The sequence below is a fragment of the Thalassophryne amazonica genome, chromosome 11 (assembly GCF_902500255.1).
Source record: "Thalassophryne amazonica chromosome 11, fThaAma1.1, whole genome shotgun sequence".
Taxonomy (NCBI): Eukaryota; Metazoa; Chordata; class Actinopteri; order Batrachoidiformes; family Batrachoididae; genus Thalassophryne; species Thalassophryne amazonica.
The window spans coordinates 80142191-80164162 of NC_047113.1; the positions used below are offsets into that span (position 1 = coordinate 80142191).

Consider the following 21972-nt stretch of genomic DNA (forward strand, 5'->3'; position numbering starts at 1 on the left):
CAAAGCTCCTTATCACTCACGCCAAATGGTGTTTCTTTTAAGATATTACCGATCATCATGGTGCGCGGGACACCCGCTGATCGGAGATTCCGCCCAGAGGTGATGAAGGCGGAAAAAAACAAAGTTTCTTCTCCGTCACTCCCGGCAGGGTGGCTGGGTGTCAGGCCAGATGGTATTTTTAGAGCAAAAGGTACCAGTAAGTGTTTTTCACAAAAAACCTCGTTTGAAAAACAATTTACCCTTTTCAACAATATTATAGGAAAGAACACAGGCTGTATAAGGTTTAGAATATGTGCTTTATTACATTCATTAAAGTCACACACAGAGAGAAAAAAGCAATTGTTCATGTTTATTAAACACAGCATACGTGAAGGAAAACATTAAGAAAAAAGTATTTGGTCCACTTACATGAAGAAAAAAAGCATACGTCCATGTTTATTAAAGGGTAACCATCAGGCTGTCGCTGTAAATTAGCTGATAGATGATTATTGTGTCTCCAGCTGCGTATAATAAACTCAAGTCTGCTCAAAGCCACTTTTTTAAGGCAACAAGTTCGCATATTTTTTTTTGTAAAGTCAACTTATTATATTTTACACATTTTGGGATTCAAACATCAAATCCTTATCTCAACACTTCACGGTAACGTTCACATGCCAGCAGCTTGGATGTTAAGTCCTAAATCTAAACATTTTCTTTGCTCACTTGTATCGCTGCAAGTTCCTGCTTTACCACCTCATTCTGACCAAGAAACATCTGAAGTGGGTCAAAAAAATAACTGAAACTGTTCTTGAAAGCAGCTTTCTCCTGGTTAGTTTTTAATACACCCTGAAGACATCAAGATTCTCTGATCAGATTTCTTGGGAGACTTTCCAAAAGGGAGACATGTATTGTTTTAATATGAAAATCAGCCGTCAGCATTTTATGTCAAGTGTTCCCTGAAAATCACAGATAACTGAATGACGGAGAACTGAAGCAACAACTTTGAAGTTTCAAATAAAACAGGGTTCATCAGCATTTTTTGGTTTATCAGAATCTGAATCAGAACAGCTTTTAATGGCCAAGTATCTACAGAATACATGGAATTTGACTTTGGTTTGAGCCGCACTCTCTCTGTACACTGTAAATGTATGCTAACATACAAACGAATTAAGTTAACCAGACTCAGTTTTCAAGCTGTAGCTTCAAGAAAATTAAGTTGACCTGAATATGATGAATGAACAAAACTATTTTGAGAATTAAGCCGTCACTTGCTGGATGCTCACAGTAAATACATTACTGTAATTTAATTTTTTCAGTACAGCAAAATAAACAAGTTACTGTAATCTAGATTTTAAGTGTATTTGAGTACTGCACACTCGCAATAATTAAGGTAATCAAATCTGCTTCAAGACAACATAAATTACTTTGTAAGGCAGCAAGTTTGCATTTTTTGATTATTTTCATTTTTAGTAAAGTCAACTTATTATTTTTTACAGTGTATGGCATGTAGAAATACCCTAAACAGCGAATAATCCGCAGTAAAAATTGTACAACGTGTTTTTAAAAACCGCTTGTAATTATGAACAAACTAGTTTAGCTAACAACTGCTACAGAAAGGTGAACATTTATTAAAATGAATCTGAAATACACGAGTTGACCAACATCAGGAGGGTAAGAGTTCTAATGTTAAAACTCGCTGTTGTTACTCCGCTGTTTTATGATTTGTAAAAAGCTGCACCAGGCACTTGAAAGTTGCACATTTCCGACCAATTCTGTCAAAAACATTAACAGCCTGTGAGCCGACACACTGCTGTCAGTGTGACAAGAGGAAAGTGTGTCATGTAGAATCTGTGCATTTGTTCAGAGCGTATAATTATAAATCTCATGACGTTTTAACGTGGATAAAGATTTAAATGCGGTTGTTTTGCAGAAGTTCCACTGAAAACACACAGAAGCTGTAATTTTTACAATTCACACGCCGTATCTTTGATAGAAACAGTCGGTGGTCATTTATTGAGAAATCTAACTGGCGGAGGGTTTTACGCTTTAAACGCTTATTTGGTTGTGAAAAGCTCCACAAAAACTTCTACTTTTCGAGCTGATGCTGACTGTTTGCATAAATTTTTGGCTGAGTGGGGAAACGTCTGACATTATATAGCCAATATGTTTTTTTTCTTACTTTACGGACCTTTAAAAACTTTAGTCATATTACTAAATCATTGTTTTCCTTTTTTTCTTACCTCATGAAGGCGACTCTCTCTCCGGCTCCCCGTGTCGTCTAATAACCCTCTGGGCTTAATTTGTCTTCTTCTTCTCGTTAAACCAGAATAAACTTTTTATGCATCGCAATTATTCTCTGTCAAAAACATTCATTAATACCAGTCCAAAATATCCTCGAACCTCCGGGCATCTTGCAGGAGCGACGGTCACGTCTCGCCACAAACTGAAAGAAAAGATGCGACTTATTAAATATTTAGCCTACACTTTAAAAAAAAAAACGTCATGATGTGATTTTTTTCTTCTTACCGTGTAACACGAGTCCGTCCCCGCGGCGCCCTGTTGACGGTTCGACAGACCTCCGTCGGTTATAACACACCAGCTCCGCGTTATTAACCTGTATTTTTAATATAAATGAGATTTCAGAGGGTTTACTATCTCTGCTGCTGTGTCTGGGGGAAAAAACTTGATTAAACAGCGTTAAATAAACTCCTAACAGAATATCCACAAACTGTAACACAGACCATACTTATTAATGAAATATTTACACTTTAAAAAGTTATGAGCTGATTTTCTTACGTCATAAAGGAGAGTCTGTCCCTGGCCTGTTGTGTCGTCTAAATGATCCTCTGGGGTTAATTTGTCAGGCCGAATTCTTCTGCTCCATCAGAATAAACTTTTCTCACCGTGGGGCTCTATATCTAACAAAAAAACATCATTTAAAAATGTTTTTACCGCCGAGGATCTTTTAAAAAAAACAAAAAAACAGAAGCATTTCTATCAAAAGATTACTTAATTCACTTGCCGTGAAAGACTTTCGCACTCTGAAGAAAAAGAAAACTTCATTCCGAGAGAATGAACGTCTGCTCCTGTCAGCGGCTGGAATGAAGGAAAAACACTGCAGCAGGAGGCGGAACAGGAAAACTGGACCAGCCTCCAAAACAAGCTCATTACCCACAGGTATCAGGTTTTATGGTGGACCCAAAAAACACACGTAATCATCGATCAGGGGATTTAGCCTGACACCTCGGACCCAGGGACACAGCAGGACCTCAGAAAAATATTGCTTCAAACGGGATCTGTGACGCTGGGTCCGAGGTGTCAGGCTAAATCCCCTGATCGATGATTACGTGTGTTTTTTGGGTCCACCATAAAACCTGATACCTGTGGGTAATGAGCTTGTTTTGGAGGCTGGTCCAGTTTTCCTGTTCCGCCTCCTGCTGCAGTGTTTTTCCTTCATTCCAGCCGCTGACCGGAGCAGACGTTCATTCTCTCGGAATGAAGTTTTCTTTTTCTTCAGAGTGCGAAAGTCTTTCACGGCAAGTGAATTAAGTAATCTTTTGATAGAAATGCTTCTGTTTTTTTTTTTTTTTAAAAGATCCTCGGCGGTAAAAACATTTTTAAATGATGTTTTTTTGTTGGATATAGAGCCCCACGGTGAGAAAAGTTTATTCTGATGGAGCAGAAGAATTCGGCCTGACAAATTAACCCCAGAGGATCATTTAGACGACACAACAGGCCAGGGACAGACTCTCCTTTATGACGTAAGAAAATCAGCTCATAACTTTTTAAAGTGTAAATATTTCATTAATAAGTATGGTCTGTGTTACAGTTTGTGGATATTCTGTTAGGAGTTTATTTAACGCTGTTTAATCAAGTTTTTTCCCCCAGACACAGCAGCAGAGATAGTAAACCCTCTGAAATCTCATTTATATTAAAAATACAGGTTAATAATGCGGAGCTGGTGTGTTATAACCGACGGAGGTCTGTCGAACCGTCAACAGGGCGCCGCGGGGACGGACTCGTGTTACACGGTAAGAAGAAAAAAATCACATCATGACGTTTTTTTTTTTTAAAAGTGTAGGCTAAATATTTAATAAGTCGCATCTTTTCTTTCAGTTTGTGGCGAGACGTGACCGTCGCTCCTGCAAGATGCCCGGAGGTTCGAGGATATTTTGGACTGGTATTAATGAATGTTTTTGACAGAGAATAATTGCGATGCATAAAAAGTTTATTCTGGTTTAACGAGAAGAAGAAGACAAATTAAGCCCAGAGGGTTATTAGACGACACGGGGAGCCGGAGAGAGAGTCGCCTTCATGAGGTAAGAAAAAAAGGAAAACAATGATTTAGTAATATGACTAAAGTTTTTAAAGGTCCGTAAAGTAAGAAAAAAAACATATTGGCTATATAATGTCAGACGTTTCCCCACTCAGCCAAAAATTTATGCAAACAGTCAGCATCAGCTCGAAAAGTAGAAGTTTTTGTGGAGCTTTTCACAACCAAATAAGCGTTTAAAGCGTAAAACCCTCCGCCAGTTAGATTTCTCAATAAATGACCACCGACTGTTTCTATCAAAGATACGGCGTGTGAATTGTAAAAATTACAGCTTCTGTGTGTTTTCAGTGGAACTTCTGCAAAACAACCGCATTTAAATCTTTATCCACGTTAAAATGTCATGAGATTTATAATTATACGCTCTGAACAAATGCACAGATTCTACATGACACACTTTCCTCTTGTCACACTGACAGCAGTGTGTCGGCTCACAGGCTGTTAATGTTTTTGACAGAATTGGTCGTAAATGTGCAACTTTCAAGTGCCTGGTGCAGCTTTTTACAAATCATAAAACAGCGGAGTAACAGCGAGTTTTAACATTAGAACTCTTACCCTCCTGATGTTGGTCAACTCGTGTATTTCAGATTCATTTTAATAAATGTTCACCTTTCTGTAGCAGTTGTTAGCTAAACTAGTTTGTTCATAATTACAAGCGGTTTTTAAAAACACGTTGTACAATTTTTACTGCGGATTATTCGCTGTTTAGGGTATTTCTACATGCCATACACTGTAAAAAATAATAAGTTGACTTTACTAAAAATGAAAATAATCAAAAAATGCAAACTTGCTGCCTTACAAAGTAATTTATGTTGTCTTGAAGCAGATTTGATTACCTTAATTATTGCGAGTGTGCAGTACTCAAATACACTTAAAATCTAGATTACAGTAACTTGTTTATTTTGCTGTACTGAAAAAATTAAATTACAGTAATGTATTTACTGTGAGCATCCAGCAAGTGACGGCTTAATTCTCAAAATAGTTTTGTTCATTCATCATATTCAGGTCAACTTAATTTTCTTGAAGCTACAGCTTGAAAACTGAGTCTGGTTAACTTAATTCGTTTGTATGTTAGCATACATTTACAGTGTACAGAGAGAGTGCGGCTCAAACCAAAGTCAAATTCCATGTATTCTGTAGATACTTGGCCATTAAAAGCTGTTCTGATTCAGATTCTGATAAACCAAAAAATGCTGATGAACCCTGTTTTATTTGAAACTTCAAAGTTGTTGCTTCAGTTCTCCGTCATTCAGTTATCTGTGATTTTCAGGGAACACTTGACATAAAATGCTGACGGCTGATTTTCATATTAAAACAATACATGTCTCCCTTTTGGAAAGTCTCCCAAGAAATCTGATCAGAGAATCTTGATGTCTTCAGGGTGTATTAAAAACTAACCAGGAGAAAGCTGCTTTCAAGAACAGTTTCAGTTATTTTTTTGACCCACTTCAGATGTTTCTTGGTCAGAATGAGGTGGTAAAGCAGGAACTTGCAGCGATACAAGTGAGCAAAGAAAATGTTTAGATTTAGGACTTAACATCCAAGCTGCTGGCATGTGAACGTTACCGTGAAGTGTTGAGATAAGGATTTGATGTTTGAATCCCAAAATGTGTAAAATATAATAAGTTGACTTTACAAAAAAAAATATGCGAACTTGTTGCCTTAAAAAAGTGGCTTTGAGCAGACTTGAGTTTATTATACGCAGCTGGAGACACAATAATCATCTATCAGCTAATTTACAGCGACAGCCTGATGGTTACCCTTTAATAAACATGGACGTATGCTTTTTTCTTCATGTAAGTGGACCAAATTTGTGTTTAATAACCATGAAAATATGCTTTTTTCTTCAGGTAACTGGAACAAGTACTTTTTTCTTAATGTTTTCCTTCACGTATGTTGTGTTTAATAAACATGAACGTATACTTTTTTTCTTCATGTAAGTGGACCAAATACTTTTTTCTTAATGTTTTCCTTCACGTATGCTGTGTTTAATAAACATGAACAATTGCTTTTTTCTCTCTGTGTGTGACTTTAATGAATGTAATAAAGCACATATTCTAAACCTTATACAGCCTGTGTTCTTTCCTATAATATTGTTGAAAAGGGTAAATTGTTTTTCAAACGAGGTTTTTTGTGAAAAACACTTACTGGTACCTTTTGCTCTAAAAATACCATCTGGCCTGACACCCAGCCACCCTGCCGGGAGTGACGGAGAAGAAACTTTGTTTTTTTCCGCCTTCATCACCTCTGGGCGGAATCTCCGATCAGCGGGTGTCCCGCGCACCATGATGATCGGTAATATCTTAAAAGAAACACCATTTGGCGTGAGTGATAAGGAGCTTTGTTGATTGAAACATCCTTTGGCGTGAGTGATAAGGAGCATTGTTTATTGTTCTTCGGGTTCATCACCTCGGGGCAGCATCTCCGCTCAGCGGGTGTCCCGCCACACGCACACACACGCACGCACACACACACACACACAGACACAGCGTCTGCAACAGGTTTTACAGCCGTGGGGTCATGTTTCCGCGAGCGGCTCTATGCGTGGGTATTTGACCGTCTTGCTGCAAAGACTTACAGCCGAGAGACGGCTATTTGTACCCCTTCTTTAATTTACGAATTAAAAAACAGAAAAGGAAACGTAATAATTTAAGAATTAAAAATATTAAAGGGGCATTAAATAATAGACACTGATTTATGTTTAATTATTTCAGAATTAGTTAATTCTTTAATACATTAAAAAGATCTAGGTATTTTTAATCATTCTTTAATTCATGAAATAAAATGACATTAAAATATTAGACCCTGGGTGGGAGGGGAGGTATGGCTTGGAGGCGGTGCTTGGCCGGGGTTAGGGGAGGAGCTTGGGGGTGGGGCTAGGGGAGGAGCCAGGGGCGGAACTAGGGGAGGAGCCGGGGGCGGGGCGGGACATACTGACGTCATCGACTCTGATTGGATGTGACGTCATAAGGGGCGGGGCTTGGAGGCGGGACTGGGGGAGGGGCTTAGGGGCGGGACATAGTGACGTCATCGATTCTGATTGGCTATGACGTCATAGAGGGGGCGGGGCTTAGTGACGTAGTCGATTTTGATTGGCAGCTGTCACTTTTTTGACGAAAGGTGGGTCAGTTTTCTCTCTGCCTTGCCTTACAATATAAAGTGCCTTGGGGCAACTGTTTGTTGTGATTTAGCGCTATATATAAAAAAAAAATTGATTGAATTGATTGATTTTGACAATTAGGGATTTTTGAAAATTCGTTCAGTGTTAAAGAGAGGAATTTTTCCTGTTTTTGACCTATGAACTTTTCTTGCCTATCAGGATACGAATTTAAAAAAAAACAAAAAACAAAAAAAAAACAAATGAAAAATTGTGGGCTCCAAGCTGTTCACAAACAGACAAATGAGTGAAACCATATCCTCCAACTTTCTTGGTGGAGGTAACTATAGTAGTTTAAGCATAAATGGGTCTGTTTGGGTTCAGGTAGGGTGAGGGAAACCATAAATATGAAAATGATGAAGTCTCTCAAGGTTTATCATCTTATCAAACGTGTGTGTGATATCAATTTGGGATGAAGGCAAAGAAAAGGTGGAAATGTGCAAATGAAAATATGAATAAAACACACATTAAACAGTATAACTAAAGTATTAAAAAGCTGGATTACACACTAAAGCATACAATATAATTGCATTTAAATAAAAATAATATAAGCAGTGTTAATCACAACTATTGTATCGAGTATTGGACATCCAATTATGTGTATTGTATTGAACAATGATTGAGCCCCTGTCAGAGGTCATTTTTCTGTTGTGACAGGACCCTGTGGGTCTTTCAATAGATTCAAATGCCTCCAATAATGTAGATTGATTGTCAACTGATTGTTTACCCGCGTACACCTCAGATGATGTTTTAAATGAAAGTGCTGAGACTTAACATCAGCTTTTATGTCCCTTCATCAAATAACTGTACAAAAAGTTTTAGTTTATGAGGAACACATTGTCACATCCAGCTAGTAGAATTGATAGGGTTCAGAGTACAAGTGATGGAGTTGCTGGTCTGCACAGGTGAAAGCAGTGGACTTGTTCGTAGAGGCTTCTCTATTTGATTCCCTGTCATCCTGGAAAAGTAACATCCTTGACCAAGGTCCTTAGTCACCAAATCACTATTGGTGCGCAGATGCATGCAGCCGATGACAGCATGTTGATGTTATGTTGTGGGTGGGTGGTCATGACTTTTCGGGGTGTCACTGCTTTGTGCTTCTGCATCAGAAGGAAAAGCACGACTTGAATGCAGACCATTTCCCGTGGAGAACGCGTTCCCAGCACCTGTCCTTAAAAACCTAACCACAATTTTGCCAAGCATCTTACAGTTTCTGCAGTTTTTTTTTTTTTTTTTTTTTTTTTTTTTTTTGGGCTGCTCTGACTTCACTGGGCCACCACACTGGATCTGCAAGATTTTATTTATGTTTAAATGATTTATTTTTACACTGGAGGGCCGTCTGAGTCTGGTAAGCTTTGAGCCCTGAACATTCTTGCTCTGAGGAAAGGGTGTGCTCCCACTATACCACAGTACACACTGCAGGTCCTGTATAGGTCTCCGTGGTTCATCCCCAGGTTCCGTAGCTTGAAGTGGTTGAGTCTGTGGCTACCCTTGGACGGGACGCCAGTCCATAACAGGTTAATGCCCCAGCCGTGAAAAAGTAACGTTAAGGGGAATATTCAGGTTTATTACATGGCTGCAACGCTAGGCGCGCTCTGATTGGTTGATTACTTGTCATATATTAATACAATAACATGCTTTTGGAGGGCGGTATACATTTTCAGAGGTCCAACATCCGCATACTGCACTGCAACTGTATGTTATTTGCATTATTATCACTTACTGAGATGCACAACACGTGGAATCACATAACAATATTTAATGTCATTTCAAAACACACGACACCCAGCAAACGCGTACATAAAAAGTTGGCTCACTTTAACTTTTGTCGTGTTGCCTGGTACCGCACTGCTCTCCAAATTCGCCAGCCCATCCTCATCAAGCTGGCTGCTTTGGCTGCTGTTCATTGTTGGACTATCCATGATAAAATCATCCGGAATATCCATAATGGGACCAACACACACTTCTCGCCTTTTCATGTTATCGTCTGCGGACAGTTCTTGCGTTGCGCATGATATGACGTTATCAGTTTATGCACAATGGGCGGGTATCCCAATACCCGCCCGTTACTGCGGGCAGGTACAGACAGGTAGTGTAAATGTAAATCTATACTATCGGCCCAGCAACGCCTCAGTAAGTGATGATAATAATACAATAACATGCTGTTGTCATGCGGTATGCATTTTCAGAGGCCCGACGTTCACGCCCAGTCGCCCAAAATGACAGATATTCGCCCTTGTAACTCGGGCGAATGTCATTTTGGGCGACTGGGCGTGAACGTCGGGCCTCTGAAAATGCATACCACACAACAACAGCATGTTATTTGCATTGTCACTCTTTACTGAGATACACAACATGTAACGCGTACATAAAAAGTTGTCTCACTTTAACTTTTGTCGTGTCAGCTGGCGCGCGCTGTTCTCCAAATTCGCCAGTGCTTCCTCATCAAGCTGGCTGCTTTAGCTGCTGTTCATTGTAGTACTATCCATGAGAAAATCATCCGGAATATCCATATTGGGACCAAAACATACTTCTCGCCTTTTCATCTTTTTCTCTGCGGATAGTTTTTTTTTTCTCTCTCTCTCTCTCCCTCCCCCTTTGCGGACAGTTCTTGGGCTGCGCGCACTATGACGTAATTTGTTTACGCACAGCAGGCGGGTATAGCCAGGTAGCGTCGTAGGTAGCAACGCCCTGGTAAAGTGATAATAATGTCCCATATCAGATCAGTTACCATGCCATTCGGTTCGGAACATGTATATTCATTACAAACTGGGAAGCTAAAAACACGATTTGAAAAACCAAGTCTCACATGAACATAGTCCATAAATATCTAAATGGCATCGGGAAAAAAGACAGCTTACCAGCTAACGACGGGACCATCTGCTAAGCTATTGGAGATGAAGAAAGCAAATGGGTGTGACTACAAGCCCAACACCGTCAGCAACAGCTTTCATATTCAAGCAATACTGTAGTGAGTAAATTTCTTGCAGAAAAATCATAAATAATAAATGGATAACTACAAGAACTGCAGTTTTTATGCTGAAGATTTTTTCAAGTTAAGCATTGGCCACAGATTACTTATTAATAATTTGTGTGAACAGCAAAGGAATCATGTATTGTAATATGTATCGTATCGTGGAGCCAGCTATTGCTCCTCCTGTTTGAGGGTTGCCACAGTGGACACAGCCAGATTATCATTGGTATTTGGCACAAGTTTATGCTGGATGCCCTTCCTGACACAATTCTTCCTGGAGAAACACACAGCTCCTGGTCTTCCGAAGATGTCTCCCATCCAAGTACTAACCAGGACCCACTCTGCTTAGCTTCTGAGATCTGAAGGGATCAGCCTGACACAGAGCAGTAAAAATAATTCAGTGTGAAATCAATTGGAACTGTCTCTGAGACGCCATGTTGGATAAGTTGGTTGGCGTCACATCATCCACCCCAAACATCAGAGACTGAAAAATAATGTAACGCACAATCCCATTGGTCCAGAGCCACTGAGCATGCACGTAGCAACCGATGTTTCTGAAAATAAGAGAAACCACATTGCCTCTATGAACTTCAAAGCAAATGATGGATGGAAATGTTCTGCAGCTAAAATGTGATGGTTCCATCAAGAATAAGTTAAAGTGGGACTAGTTAGAGGGAAAGGACTAAAACAATGCTTTTTTTGGAGTTCAGTTAAGGAACTGCCCATAGAAAGATTTCAGTCAAGTTTTTCATTGTGACATGAATAAATATGACCTACAGAATGACAATACTGCAAGTTTGATCAGTCTTTTGTGGTAACTGCATCTATGAGCGGCAGTGTTACCACAGTTACATTAGTTACATTCAGCAGCTGCTGAATGTAACTAGTACTCTAACTTAGGTACTTTTAAAATGGAGTAATCAGTAAAGTAGTAAGTTACGTTTTCAGAGTAATCAGTAATCGAGTTACTTTTCAAAGTAACTGGCAACACTGGTGGGTTATGAATATGAATAGTTTGTCAAACATTTAAATTTTTGCTCCACACCCCTCTGGGTAAAATCCTCCCTCTCCACTCTGCGCTCCTTCTGTTTCACTGATGTTTTTGCCCTCCCTCATCGCAAAGGGTGCCTGTGTCCAAACACAAAATTCTCTCCTTTGTGTGATTGGTTGATTGTGAAGGCGCTGTAGTTGCACCACATCACTGTCTGAAAATTTCTGCAACTTTCAACTTTAAAAAAAAAAAAAAAAAAGAAGTTCCTGGGGGGTGGCATTGCTGAAGCTGCAGGGAGGTTAAAGATCTGCATGTTGCTGCAGCTTGCCTATCCCCAGTTTGGAGTCTGTTTTGTGCATGCTGTAGTACTATAGATGAGCAGTGCTTATCATAACACTGCCACCAACCTGCTTGTAGTACTGACCGAGATATGACATTCATTTGGATCAAGAGTTTCTGATAACTTGACCGCCTCTGTTCATCAGAAGTGTTTTCTTTGCCATCCATGTGAAAAACCACCAGTGTTTCGTTTATACACAACAATCAACACATTTCAGCCATAAAAAGATAAAAGGCTGAATATAATAAGTTAAAATAGAGTTCTGAAGAATTGCGTTCCTTCTTGTCTGCTTCTTCCACCATTCTTTAATATGTGGTTCCGTGTTTAATAGATTGCGCTCTGACTGAGGTTTAGTCTTTAAATTGCACACGTCACTTTGAAAAGCTTTGTTTGTGAATTAGTTCTGTGTCGATGTTAAACATGTTAATGTGTTTGTGTTCAGCTACTCTCTCCAGACGGTGTTTGTGTTCTATGTATGTTGAGGGTTGCTGTGGTAATCTCTGGAGTGTAATCTCATTAATGCGGCTGATACACGTCCTGCGGGTGATCGCTGGTCACCATGGTGATGGGTAGGTGCACCTGATCGAGCTCACGTTTAAAATAATCATTCTGATTTATCAAAAATAAGGTATAGTTAATTGAGCTTAATTTGTTAAAGATAAAAATCAACTTTATTTATCCCAAAGGAAATTATTTTGCCAGAGTACAGAAACAGTAACCAATGACTAGTTAAATACACAATTACAGAAAGTTAATATTGAATACAAATCCTTTTTTTTTTTTTTTTTTTTTTTTTTTTTTTTTTTTTTTTTAACGATAAGTACAACAAATGTATGCAAAATGACTGGGAGATATATTGCACAAGCTCTTTGACAATAGTGCACATAACTCTGAATAACTTTGTTAGTTATGTATTCATCCTGTAGAATTGTGAAGAATTACACACTGGTTGCCACAGGTAGGAAAGACCACCTGTGGTGTTCTGTGCTGCACCTCAGTGGTCTGTCTAGGACTGAAGGTGCTCTGACAGGATGTCAGTGTGGCATGCAGGGGATAGGAGGTGTTGTCCAGGATGCTGAGCAGTTTTCTCAGCATCCTCCTCTCTGACACCTCCACCATACACTCCAGCTCAACCCCCAGGACAGGATGCTGGAGACCACTGAGTGATAAAACATCTGCAGACATTGAAAGATCCAAGCCTCCTCAGGAAGTACAGTCAGCTCTGACCCTTATACACAGCATCTCTGTTTACAGTCCAGTCCACTTTGTTGTCTATTTGGACACCCATGTACTTGTAGTCGTCCACAATGTCCACGTCTGTTCCATTGATGGTAACTACAACCCCTGGCAAAAATTATGGAATCACCGGCCTCGGAGGATGTTCATTCAGTTGTTTAATTTTGTAGAAAAAAAGCAGATCAGACATGACACAAAACTGAAGTCATTTCAAATGGCAACTTTCTGGCTTTAAGAAACACTATAAGAAATCAGGAAAAAAAATTGTGGCAGTCAGTAACGGTTACTTTTATAGACCAAGCAGAGGGAAAAAATATGGACTCACTCAATTCTGAGGAAAAAATTATGGAATCATGAAAAACATACGTGTCTCTCCCTCTCCTCCCCAGCACTGATGTTAAGAGTGCCAGTCGGGGAGCGTGGCTGCGATCGGGAAGCGAACCCAAGTTGCTGGCGTCCCAGTCCAACGTGCAAGCTGTTATTCCACCACCTCCCTTAAGCTTAACCAACTTCACAACACAAAGTCAGACAGACACTCAAATGACCTGCAAGTCATGGAGGAAATTATACATACCGTATTGTTGGTTTGGAGGTTGATGGTTGTTTAAAGAAGTGGAGCTCGTTGAGGGAGAAATTGGTCCAGGAAAGGCCATGGTTCCTGTGGTAAATTGTAATAAGATGCTCGCCAATGTGATGGAGAGCTTTAAAAGGGTCACGTGCACATCGACGTCAATGTATGGCCAAGGAGTTAGAGTTGCAGAAGCATAAATCAAGGCTTCGACATTTTAAGGTACCACTCTGCAGCAGACTTAGAAAGAAGAGTGACACAACCAAATGTAATCTTTTTAATGCACATAATGTCCAGTGCTTATTTAAAGCAGGCGTTTATTTTGCCACAAATTTTTTTTGACCCGGTCGTTAAATGAGGCAGGCCCCAATTCAAGGTCAGGCGCTTAATCAAGGAAATATGTCAGCCTAATTGGTGTTGGGGATTCCCTGTAGTTCGTTCAACGCCTCCTGGCTGTAACTAATCTGTTTTTTGTTTTTTTTTATATAGTGGATTTGGTCCATTTTAGACATTTAATGGATTTAGATTGTAACAAACAAAATTCACTGGTCCATCTGAATCCCTTATATGTGAGTTTATCTATAAATGACTGATTTTCTCTTGCTGGTTCATTTCTCTTTTTGATTCGAACTACAAGAACCAGAAATTTGTTTTGTTTCATGTTAATTTTTGTCTAACATTCCAGAAGGCCTGAAATCAATGAGTTTCTTGTTCAGAGTTTAGTTTTAAAGGTCCTATAAATATTTTAAACATGAGTACAGCAGGTGTCTGTTTCCTGTCTAAAGACTTGGTGTCCTGTGCAGAAAATGAAGTAACACTCCCTCTTTGTGTGTTATTTAACCTTTTCTGTTAATTTGTTTTTGTAGCCGGACCAGCTGTAAGTGCACGTTTAGTGCATGATGCCCCTTTGGCACCATTGCCCTTCCCCATGTTTTAAGAGACACTAGTCTTTGCCCAGATTGAACTGTACAGTGGTCCCTCGCTATAACGCGGTTCACCTTTCGTGAATCGCGAATCTTCTCGCCCAGAACAAAAAGAGCGCCAACAACTACCCATAACTGTGTTCTTCACTCGGAAAAAGACACCTGCACCGAGGTGTCGCTCAGTGGAAAAAGACGCAACAGCGGAGCAGCACCAGGACGAAGAGGCGCGATCAGAGGAACTGTGAAATACTGGTCACTCACTGTTAATCATTTCTTATGTGTCCAACCTTGTAGGTTGATCCTTAAAATTAAATTTGTTAGTTCTAAAAGCCATCATAATTATTTATAGGAAAACATTCTATTTTTATTTCTCAAACAAATGTTTGGGCCTGAAAACAGGTTTTGATCTTTGGTTTCATTCTATAATACTGGACTTATTTTTCTATTAAGGTTTGAACTTTGAGAGTGTTTACACAGGAGAGAAAAGTGAGAAAATGTTAATGCCTGTTTGAGAAAAGTGTATAAAGTGTGTAGTGAGGGGTTTTACAGCCTTAAAATGTCTATAATTGTAAAAAAATAACGCTGTCTACTTCGCGGATTTCGCCTATTGCGGGTTATTTTTAGAACGTAACTCTCGCAATAAATGAGGGACCACTGTACTTGCAAAATGGAAACTCCACCACCAAAAAAAAAAAAAAAGATTGGCCCCTAACCAAGAACATGTTCAGAATTTTGACAGGTGGAGAGTCCACAGGTGGGCACCCCAACTTGAGTCAGAACTGGGATTTTCTTTTGTCAGTGTGAGAAGATGGGGGAGGACTGGTTGAAGGTGTTTTGATCTGATGTGCTGGTGATTTAGTATAATTACACCATCACTAGTACTACCTAGAGACACTAAATTATTTATTGTAGATGGGATCCATTTGTTGAAACATGATGTTTTCTGTTACGTGATTCTCGGACAGTGATCGTGAATATGGGCTGTCTGTTTCCATGAAATCTAATCAGCTTTGATGTTCTTCTCAGACTATGGATCTCAGGGTCAGGTTGGTCGTTTTGCTTGCTGCGGGCTTCCTCTGCCTCAGTGTGCTGCCGCTCACTCTGACTCAGGACATGATGGATGATGACTTGGACGTGGAGGATGAGCTGGACATAGCTGGAGTCACTGCTGAAGATGACGATTTGGATGGGGATGTGCAGGATGAGGCTCCACCCGCTTCTATGGCACCACCAACGCCAAAGGTAACAGGGTTCTCACCAGCATTATAACAGCGTAACGGTCCATTACGCTGTTATAATAAAAAAAATTGCACTGCAGTTGGGCCATTACATTGTTTTTGAGAGTGTGTAACAGGAAAATAATCATTTCTCTACATTGATTGTGGAGCCGCTGGTTCCGATTTAGAAGCAGGGAGTTGACAATTATTCATCAACCTATATCAAAGCCATTTAAAGATGTCAGTTGTGACTCACCTTTTCTGCTGATTAAGTTGGTAATGAGCATTGTAGGTGAGACCGGGGCCAAAGAAACATTTTACATTTATATCCCTCTGAAACACTGTAGTGAAGCAGATAACAGAATATTTACAGAAGAATCTTTGAAATGGTAAAACAAGCACCAAATTTGGCACAAATACTCCTTAGACATTACTTTTTTCTACAAGCATGTTAGCCACCTAAATTTTGACTAGGCAGCCAGGTAGGCATCAATTGAGGAATTACACAGGGGTCAAAATTTAAAAATGCTCCAGTCATATTGAAAACTACACCACATTATTTGTCTGATCACAGATTCCAAAAAGGTATAGTTTGGACTATCTGTGACTGAATGTTATGAGGTAAAAACAGCAAGAATGGTGGCAAAGGTCAATTTCAATTTGTACAGGGGTCAGAAGTTAAAGTTGCTATAATTTTGGTAAAAAGTGATGCAAATTATTGGTTGTGCTAATAGGATTAATACATGGAATAGTTTTGACTGTGTTGAATGCTTGGTTTCCAAAGTAAAGGTCAAACAACATCAACGTCCATTGGATTCTATGACGTGACATATGTAACCCTTTAACATTTTGCAAAGTATTTCTTTTTAAAACCCTATTGAAGTAGACCTGTATTGAAATAAATGTGGTCAGAGCTCAGAAAAAATAGCTATGTATTTATAAGACCCTTATGAATGCAGTAAAGTAAATCTGCAAGCCCAGATCTGTCATTCAACAGAGAAATCTTCATTTAAAAATGACAAATTTGCAGCTAAAATTTGGCCCTCCGTGAAAACTGTTTGTATATCCGGGACATTGCCGTGACGTGAGGGAGAAGACGGAGTGCTAGCGCCTTCACTCCGATCCCGCATTGAAATTGATTTTATCTGTTAGTAATGTTACTGTTATACGTATCCTGGTTTCAACATCCAGAAGTAAGCGGCAATGAATGCGAAATACAGCTTTGCATGCTCAGATCAGCGGCGACATCGACAGCGGGCGACGTTCTTCCCAGACCCTTACGCCTTGCTCTCACTGCCTCTAGTGCACTTACCAATTCTGTGGGCTTGGTAAACGCCGCAGCGGGCCACTCACACTGCCCCGTGTCTGCTGTGCAGAGCTGTAGCCAACTCCGGCACCACCTCCCTGTCTACTGAATGGAGGTGCGGCCAACTTGGCAAGAAGTTCAGAGACTACGCTCGCTGTTTTGATGCAGAGCACTCCAGCAGCCCCCAAGGACAGACTCTTGCGGAAAAATCCTTAGCGCCGCATGGTCTCGGTAATCGCAGCCACAGACCTCCGTGGCCTTTGAGAGAGCTTTGTATCTTTTTAATGACTTGGATTCTTTGCGGGTCCCGCATCCGTATCCCCCAACAGTAACACCGGAGGCTAAAGACAGTAGATTTTCAATGCGACGCCACTCAATCAAATGGACGTATGGAAAAAGTCCCCAAAAATAATTTTCAAGCAAAAATAAAAGAAATGTATACTCACCAAATGTACCGCAAGACAATTTGAAATTTAAAAAAAAAAACTTGATCCTTCCGTGTAAGATAATAAAAAGGTGCTTTTGTAAGAGATGCAAATTGACATAAATCCACAAATTACAGTTGGTGCATGAAATTGACCTTTGTCACCATTCTTGCTGTTTTTACCCCATAACTCCAGAATATTCAGTCACAGATAGTCCAAACTATACCTTTTTTTGAGTCTTTGTGATCAGACAAATAATGTGATATAGTTTTTAATATGATTGGAGCATTTAAAAATGTTGACCCCTGTGTAATTCTTCATTTGACCCCTACCTGGCTGTCTATTGAAAATTCAAGTGGCTAACATGCTTTTACAAAAGAGTAATGTCTAAGGAGTATTTGGGCCAAATTCGATGCTTGTTTCCAGAAATGAACAATTGTTAGTTATCTGCTCGATTACTGTTGGCTGCATTTTGAGGGCCAAATTTAAAGTAAAGCCAGTTTTGTTTTGTTTTTTTTTAAGTCTTTGTTACAGCCTTACTTTAAAGCCAAAAGAAATGCGGTATCAGGCCAAAACATGGATGAGTGTAGACGTGTCACTGCACAGGAGCATCAAAACTGCTAATAATTTATACACAGCAGCTTATGATAGAACAGGGGTTTTCAGAGTGAGAGTGAGCCCCCCCTCAGAGAACAAATGAATAGCTGTGCCGTGCCCCCCGAAACACATACACACAACTTCAACATCTTCCTGTTTCTTTTTACTCTTTTACACATTAAACACATTTTAAATATATTTGTTTTAAGGAATTATCTATGCATTTACACATTTTACAGCCTTTGTAAACATTTTAAACGTTTTTAACAAACTTTCTATTCCTTCACACATTTTGCACCCTTAAATGTTTTTTAAAAACTTTATTCTATTTTTATTTATTTTATTTCTATTTTTACTTTTTGTCATATTTTAAACATCAGCTTTTTTTTGAACATTTAAACATCTTTGACATGACTAACATTTTAACGTAAATGGTAATTAAACTTATACATGTCTAGTCTCACCTGTTGTTTAGTGCGAACAATGAGTTTGGGTGTTTGACGCGCACAGGCGGCTGATGCGTGGATACACTGTGCAGGGCTGTGAAAACTCAGCGGATCCGCAGGATTCCGCGGATTTCATCATGGGGAGGGGGGTGTTAGTGATGTACTCTTTAATCATGACCATCACTGAGTTTTTAAAATGCTTATCACAAAGCTTTCTCTTTTTTACGACATCGTGTAAGTTTTATAAGTCTGCTGTAGGGATGAGTATCGAGAACCGGTTCCTTTCGGGTATCGTTAAGAAATGATTTGATCCATCAACATCAATAAGCTATGAGCTTAACAATTCTGTTATCGGTCCTTCAGAGTGGCCGTTGTTTTTGCGGGTGTTTGTCAGGAAAATGATCATTTCTCTACATTGATTACAGACCCTGCAGTGGGTCCTTAATCAACTTTTCTGCAGCGGGGCTTTGCTTTGAACCTTGAACCAATCGAAGCGTGGTTCGCAGATTGAAGCAATGCTTCGGTCGATTGCTTCGTTTATTTCTTTCTTTTGCTTAATTTTCCCCCGCTAAAACCCTAAAGAACATACGTCTGTGAGTATTATTTACCTTTTCTATGTTAAACCTACCTTTTATGGTCTTCTGAAACAGTTGATGTATTTTATAACTTAAAAAACGGGAGCGATGCTAACGCGTTAGCGTGTCTATGGCATTTTCATTGTTAAAAGTTAGCATTTAGCAATTGCAGCCGTCATCACGTTCGGGTGCATTTTTCAAATTGTAATATTCCTTAAATTTATTTTTGCTTATATATTAATCTAATGATTATTATATACAATTTTAGAGAGAGACAAAACGAACCTGAATAGAAACACAACAGAAAATATATAATAGCAATTAACAATGAACATAAATAAATATACAGAAATAAGTGTTTCCTGTGAACACCTAGTGACTCTCACACCTCCATTTCATCTCTGTCTTATTTAAGTTTAATGACAGTTTGTTTCGGTCAAACCATATTTTCAATTTAATTTCTTCAGTGATTTCCTCCAGAACTATCTGCCAAACTAGAAAACTGCTGCATCCTAGTAAGAGCAGAATACTACTGGAATGAATTTGAATAAGGAAAGTTATACGAGGTCTGTCAAAGTATAGGTCCTTTTTATTTTTTTCCAAAACTATATGGATTTCATTCATATGTTTTTACGTCAGACATGCTTGAACCCTCGTGCACATGCGTGAGTTTTTCCACGCCTGTCGGTGACGTCATTCGCCTGTGAGCACTCCTTGTGGGAGGAGTCGTCCAGCCCCTCGTCGGAATTCCTTTGTCTGAGAAGTTGCTGAGAGACTGGCGCTTTGTTTGATCAAAAGTTTTTCTAAACCTGTGAGACACATCGAAGTGGACACGGTTCGAAAAATTAAGCTGGTTTTCGGTGAAAATTTTAACGGCTGATGAGAGATTTTGAGGTGATACTGTCGCTTTAAGGACTTCCCACGGAGCGAGACGTCGCGCAGCGCTCTCAGGCGCCGTCGTCAGTCGTCAGCCTGTTTCAAGCTGAAAACCTCCACATTTCAGGCTCTATTGATCCAGGACGTCGTGAGAGAACAGAGAAGTTTCAGAAGAAGTCGGTTTCAGCATTTCATCCGGATATTCCACTGTTAAAGGAGATTTTTTTAATGAAAGACGTGCGGACGGGTCCGCGCGTCGGGACACAGCCGGCGCGGTGCGGCGGCACAGGAAAAACACCTCCGTGTTGATAACCATTTGTAAAATCCAGGTGGCTTTTGATGGCTTTCAGTGGAGTGAGTATATGAGAAATTGTTTAACAGCTGGACATGTTCCAACTTGTCCTTAAGGCTTCCAACGGAGGTGTTTTTCCTGTGACAGAGCCTCGCAGCGGCTGCGAGCCGACACTGCAATCCGTCCGCACGTCTTTCATTAAAAAAAAATCTCCTTTAACAGTGGAATATCCGGATAAAATGCTGAAACCGACTTCTTCTGAAACTTCTCTGTTCTCTCACGACGTCCTGGATCAATAGAGCCTGAAATGTGGAGGTTTTCAGCTTGAAACAGGCTGACGACGGCGCCTGAGAGTTCTGCGCGACGTCTCGCTCCGTGGGAAGTCCTTAAAGCGACAGTATCACCTCAAAATCTCTCATCAGCCGTTAAAATTTTCACCGAAAACCAGCTTAATTTTTCGAACCGTGTCCACTTCGATGTGTCTCACAGGTTTAGAAAAAATTTTGATCAAACAAAGCGCCAGTCTCTCAGCAACTTCTCAGACAAAGGAATTCCGACGAGGGGCTGGACGACTCCTCCCACAAGGAGTGCTCACAGGCGAATGACGTCACCGACAGGCATGGAAAAACTCACGCATGCGCACGAGGGTTCAAGCATGTCTGACGTAAAAACATATGAATGAAATCCATATAGTTTTGGAAAAAAATAAAAAGGACCTAACTTTTTTTTTTTTTTTTTTTTTTTTTTTTTTTTCTCTCACCTAAATGGAATCTGCACTCACTCCAGTTTGTCTGGAATAGTCCCAGATTGCATTTCAGAGCTTCTAGAATTCAAACATTTTCGTGCAGGTGGTGTTGGGGGGTAATTTTAGGTTTCAGCTTTTTTTGTTTTTCACCACTTTCATCCCTGAATATGAGTTGTGATTCACTTTTGTGCGGATTAAAGTTACTAACTGGGACTCCTGTCTCGTTGCGAGAAAGAAACGAGAATCATCCTCCGTTCTGTTCACACAGCTCCAAACGTTGCGCGGCTCTCTGACAAGTCAAGATAGAACGATAGAATTCAGTCTGAATTAATAATTTCAAAGGGAAACAGTTTTATTTTTATTTATGTCCAGAGATCAAGGATACAGTGACTAATCTCATATTTATTTACTTTAAGACTCAAGGAAATATATAGAAAACCTGTAATGCCTACTTTTAGTACAAAATTCACGAGGCATTGATAAGGAATCGGATCGATAAGCAGAATCGATAATGGCATCTATCGATAAAACCTTATAATTACCCATCCCTAGTCTGCGGACACTGATCTGTGTTACAGATACAAATCAGTTTCCTCGGATCCGCGGAGTTTCGCGGAGGAAAAATGCCACTCAAAGTGTAGCTGTTACGACAGTTGTTGTAAAGCAGGACTGGTTTGTTGCTGCGGTGATGCTCTGCGGCGTTTAAGCTAAACTTACCATGTGGACATCCCAAACTTTTAGAGCTTTCAGGTTTTTAAAAGATTTATGCAGCATGTCTGTGTCACGGAGGGACGTCGCACAGACAGAAGATGGCAAGAAAGGCCGTTTGAAAAAGTCTTACAAGGACAAGAATCCGTGGAATCGTCACTGGCTTCATCAACACACCTGAAAGATAAAAGAAACAAGAAAGTGAACTGTGCCCTCAGGAAAACACGGTAAGAATTTTTCTTTCCCTGGAAAATAAACATTCTGCTGTTCAAACAGGATTTTAGGCA

General features: G+C 39.8%; 1 protein-coding gene across 1 annotated transcript in view; it reads left to right on the forward strand.

The window, feature by feature from the left end:
* canx (calnexin) overlaps positions 1 to 21972 on the forward strand; it is a 70930-nt gene that overhangs the window by 11403 nt on the left and 37555 nt on the right. The window contains exon 2 of the mRNA XM_034182275.1: positions 15525 to 15740. Within this exon, the coding sequence (XP_034038166.1) occupies positions 15528 to 15740 (213 nt within the window). The 5' untranslated portion in view covers positions 15525 to 15527. The remainder of the gene's footprint in view (positions 1 to 15524; positions 15741 to 21972) is intronic.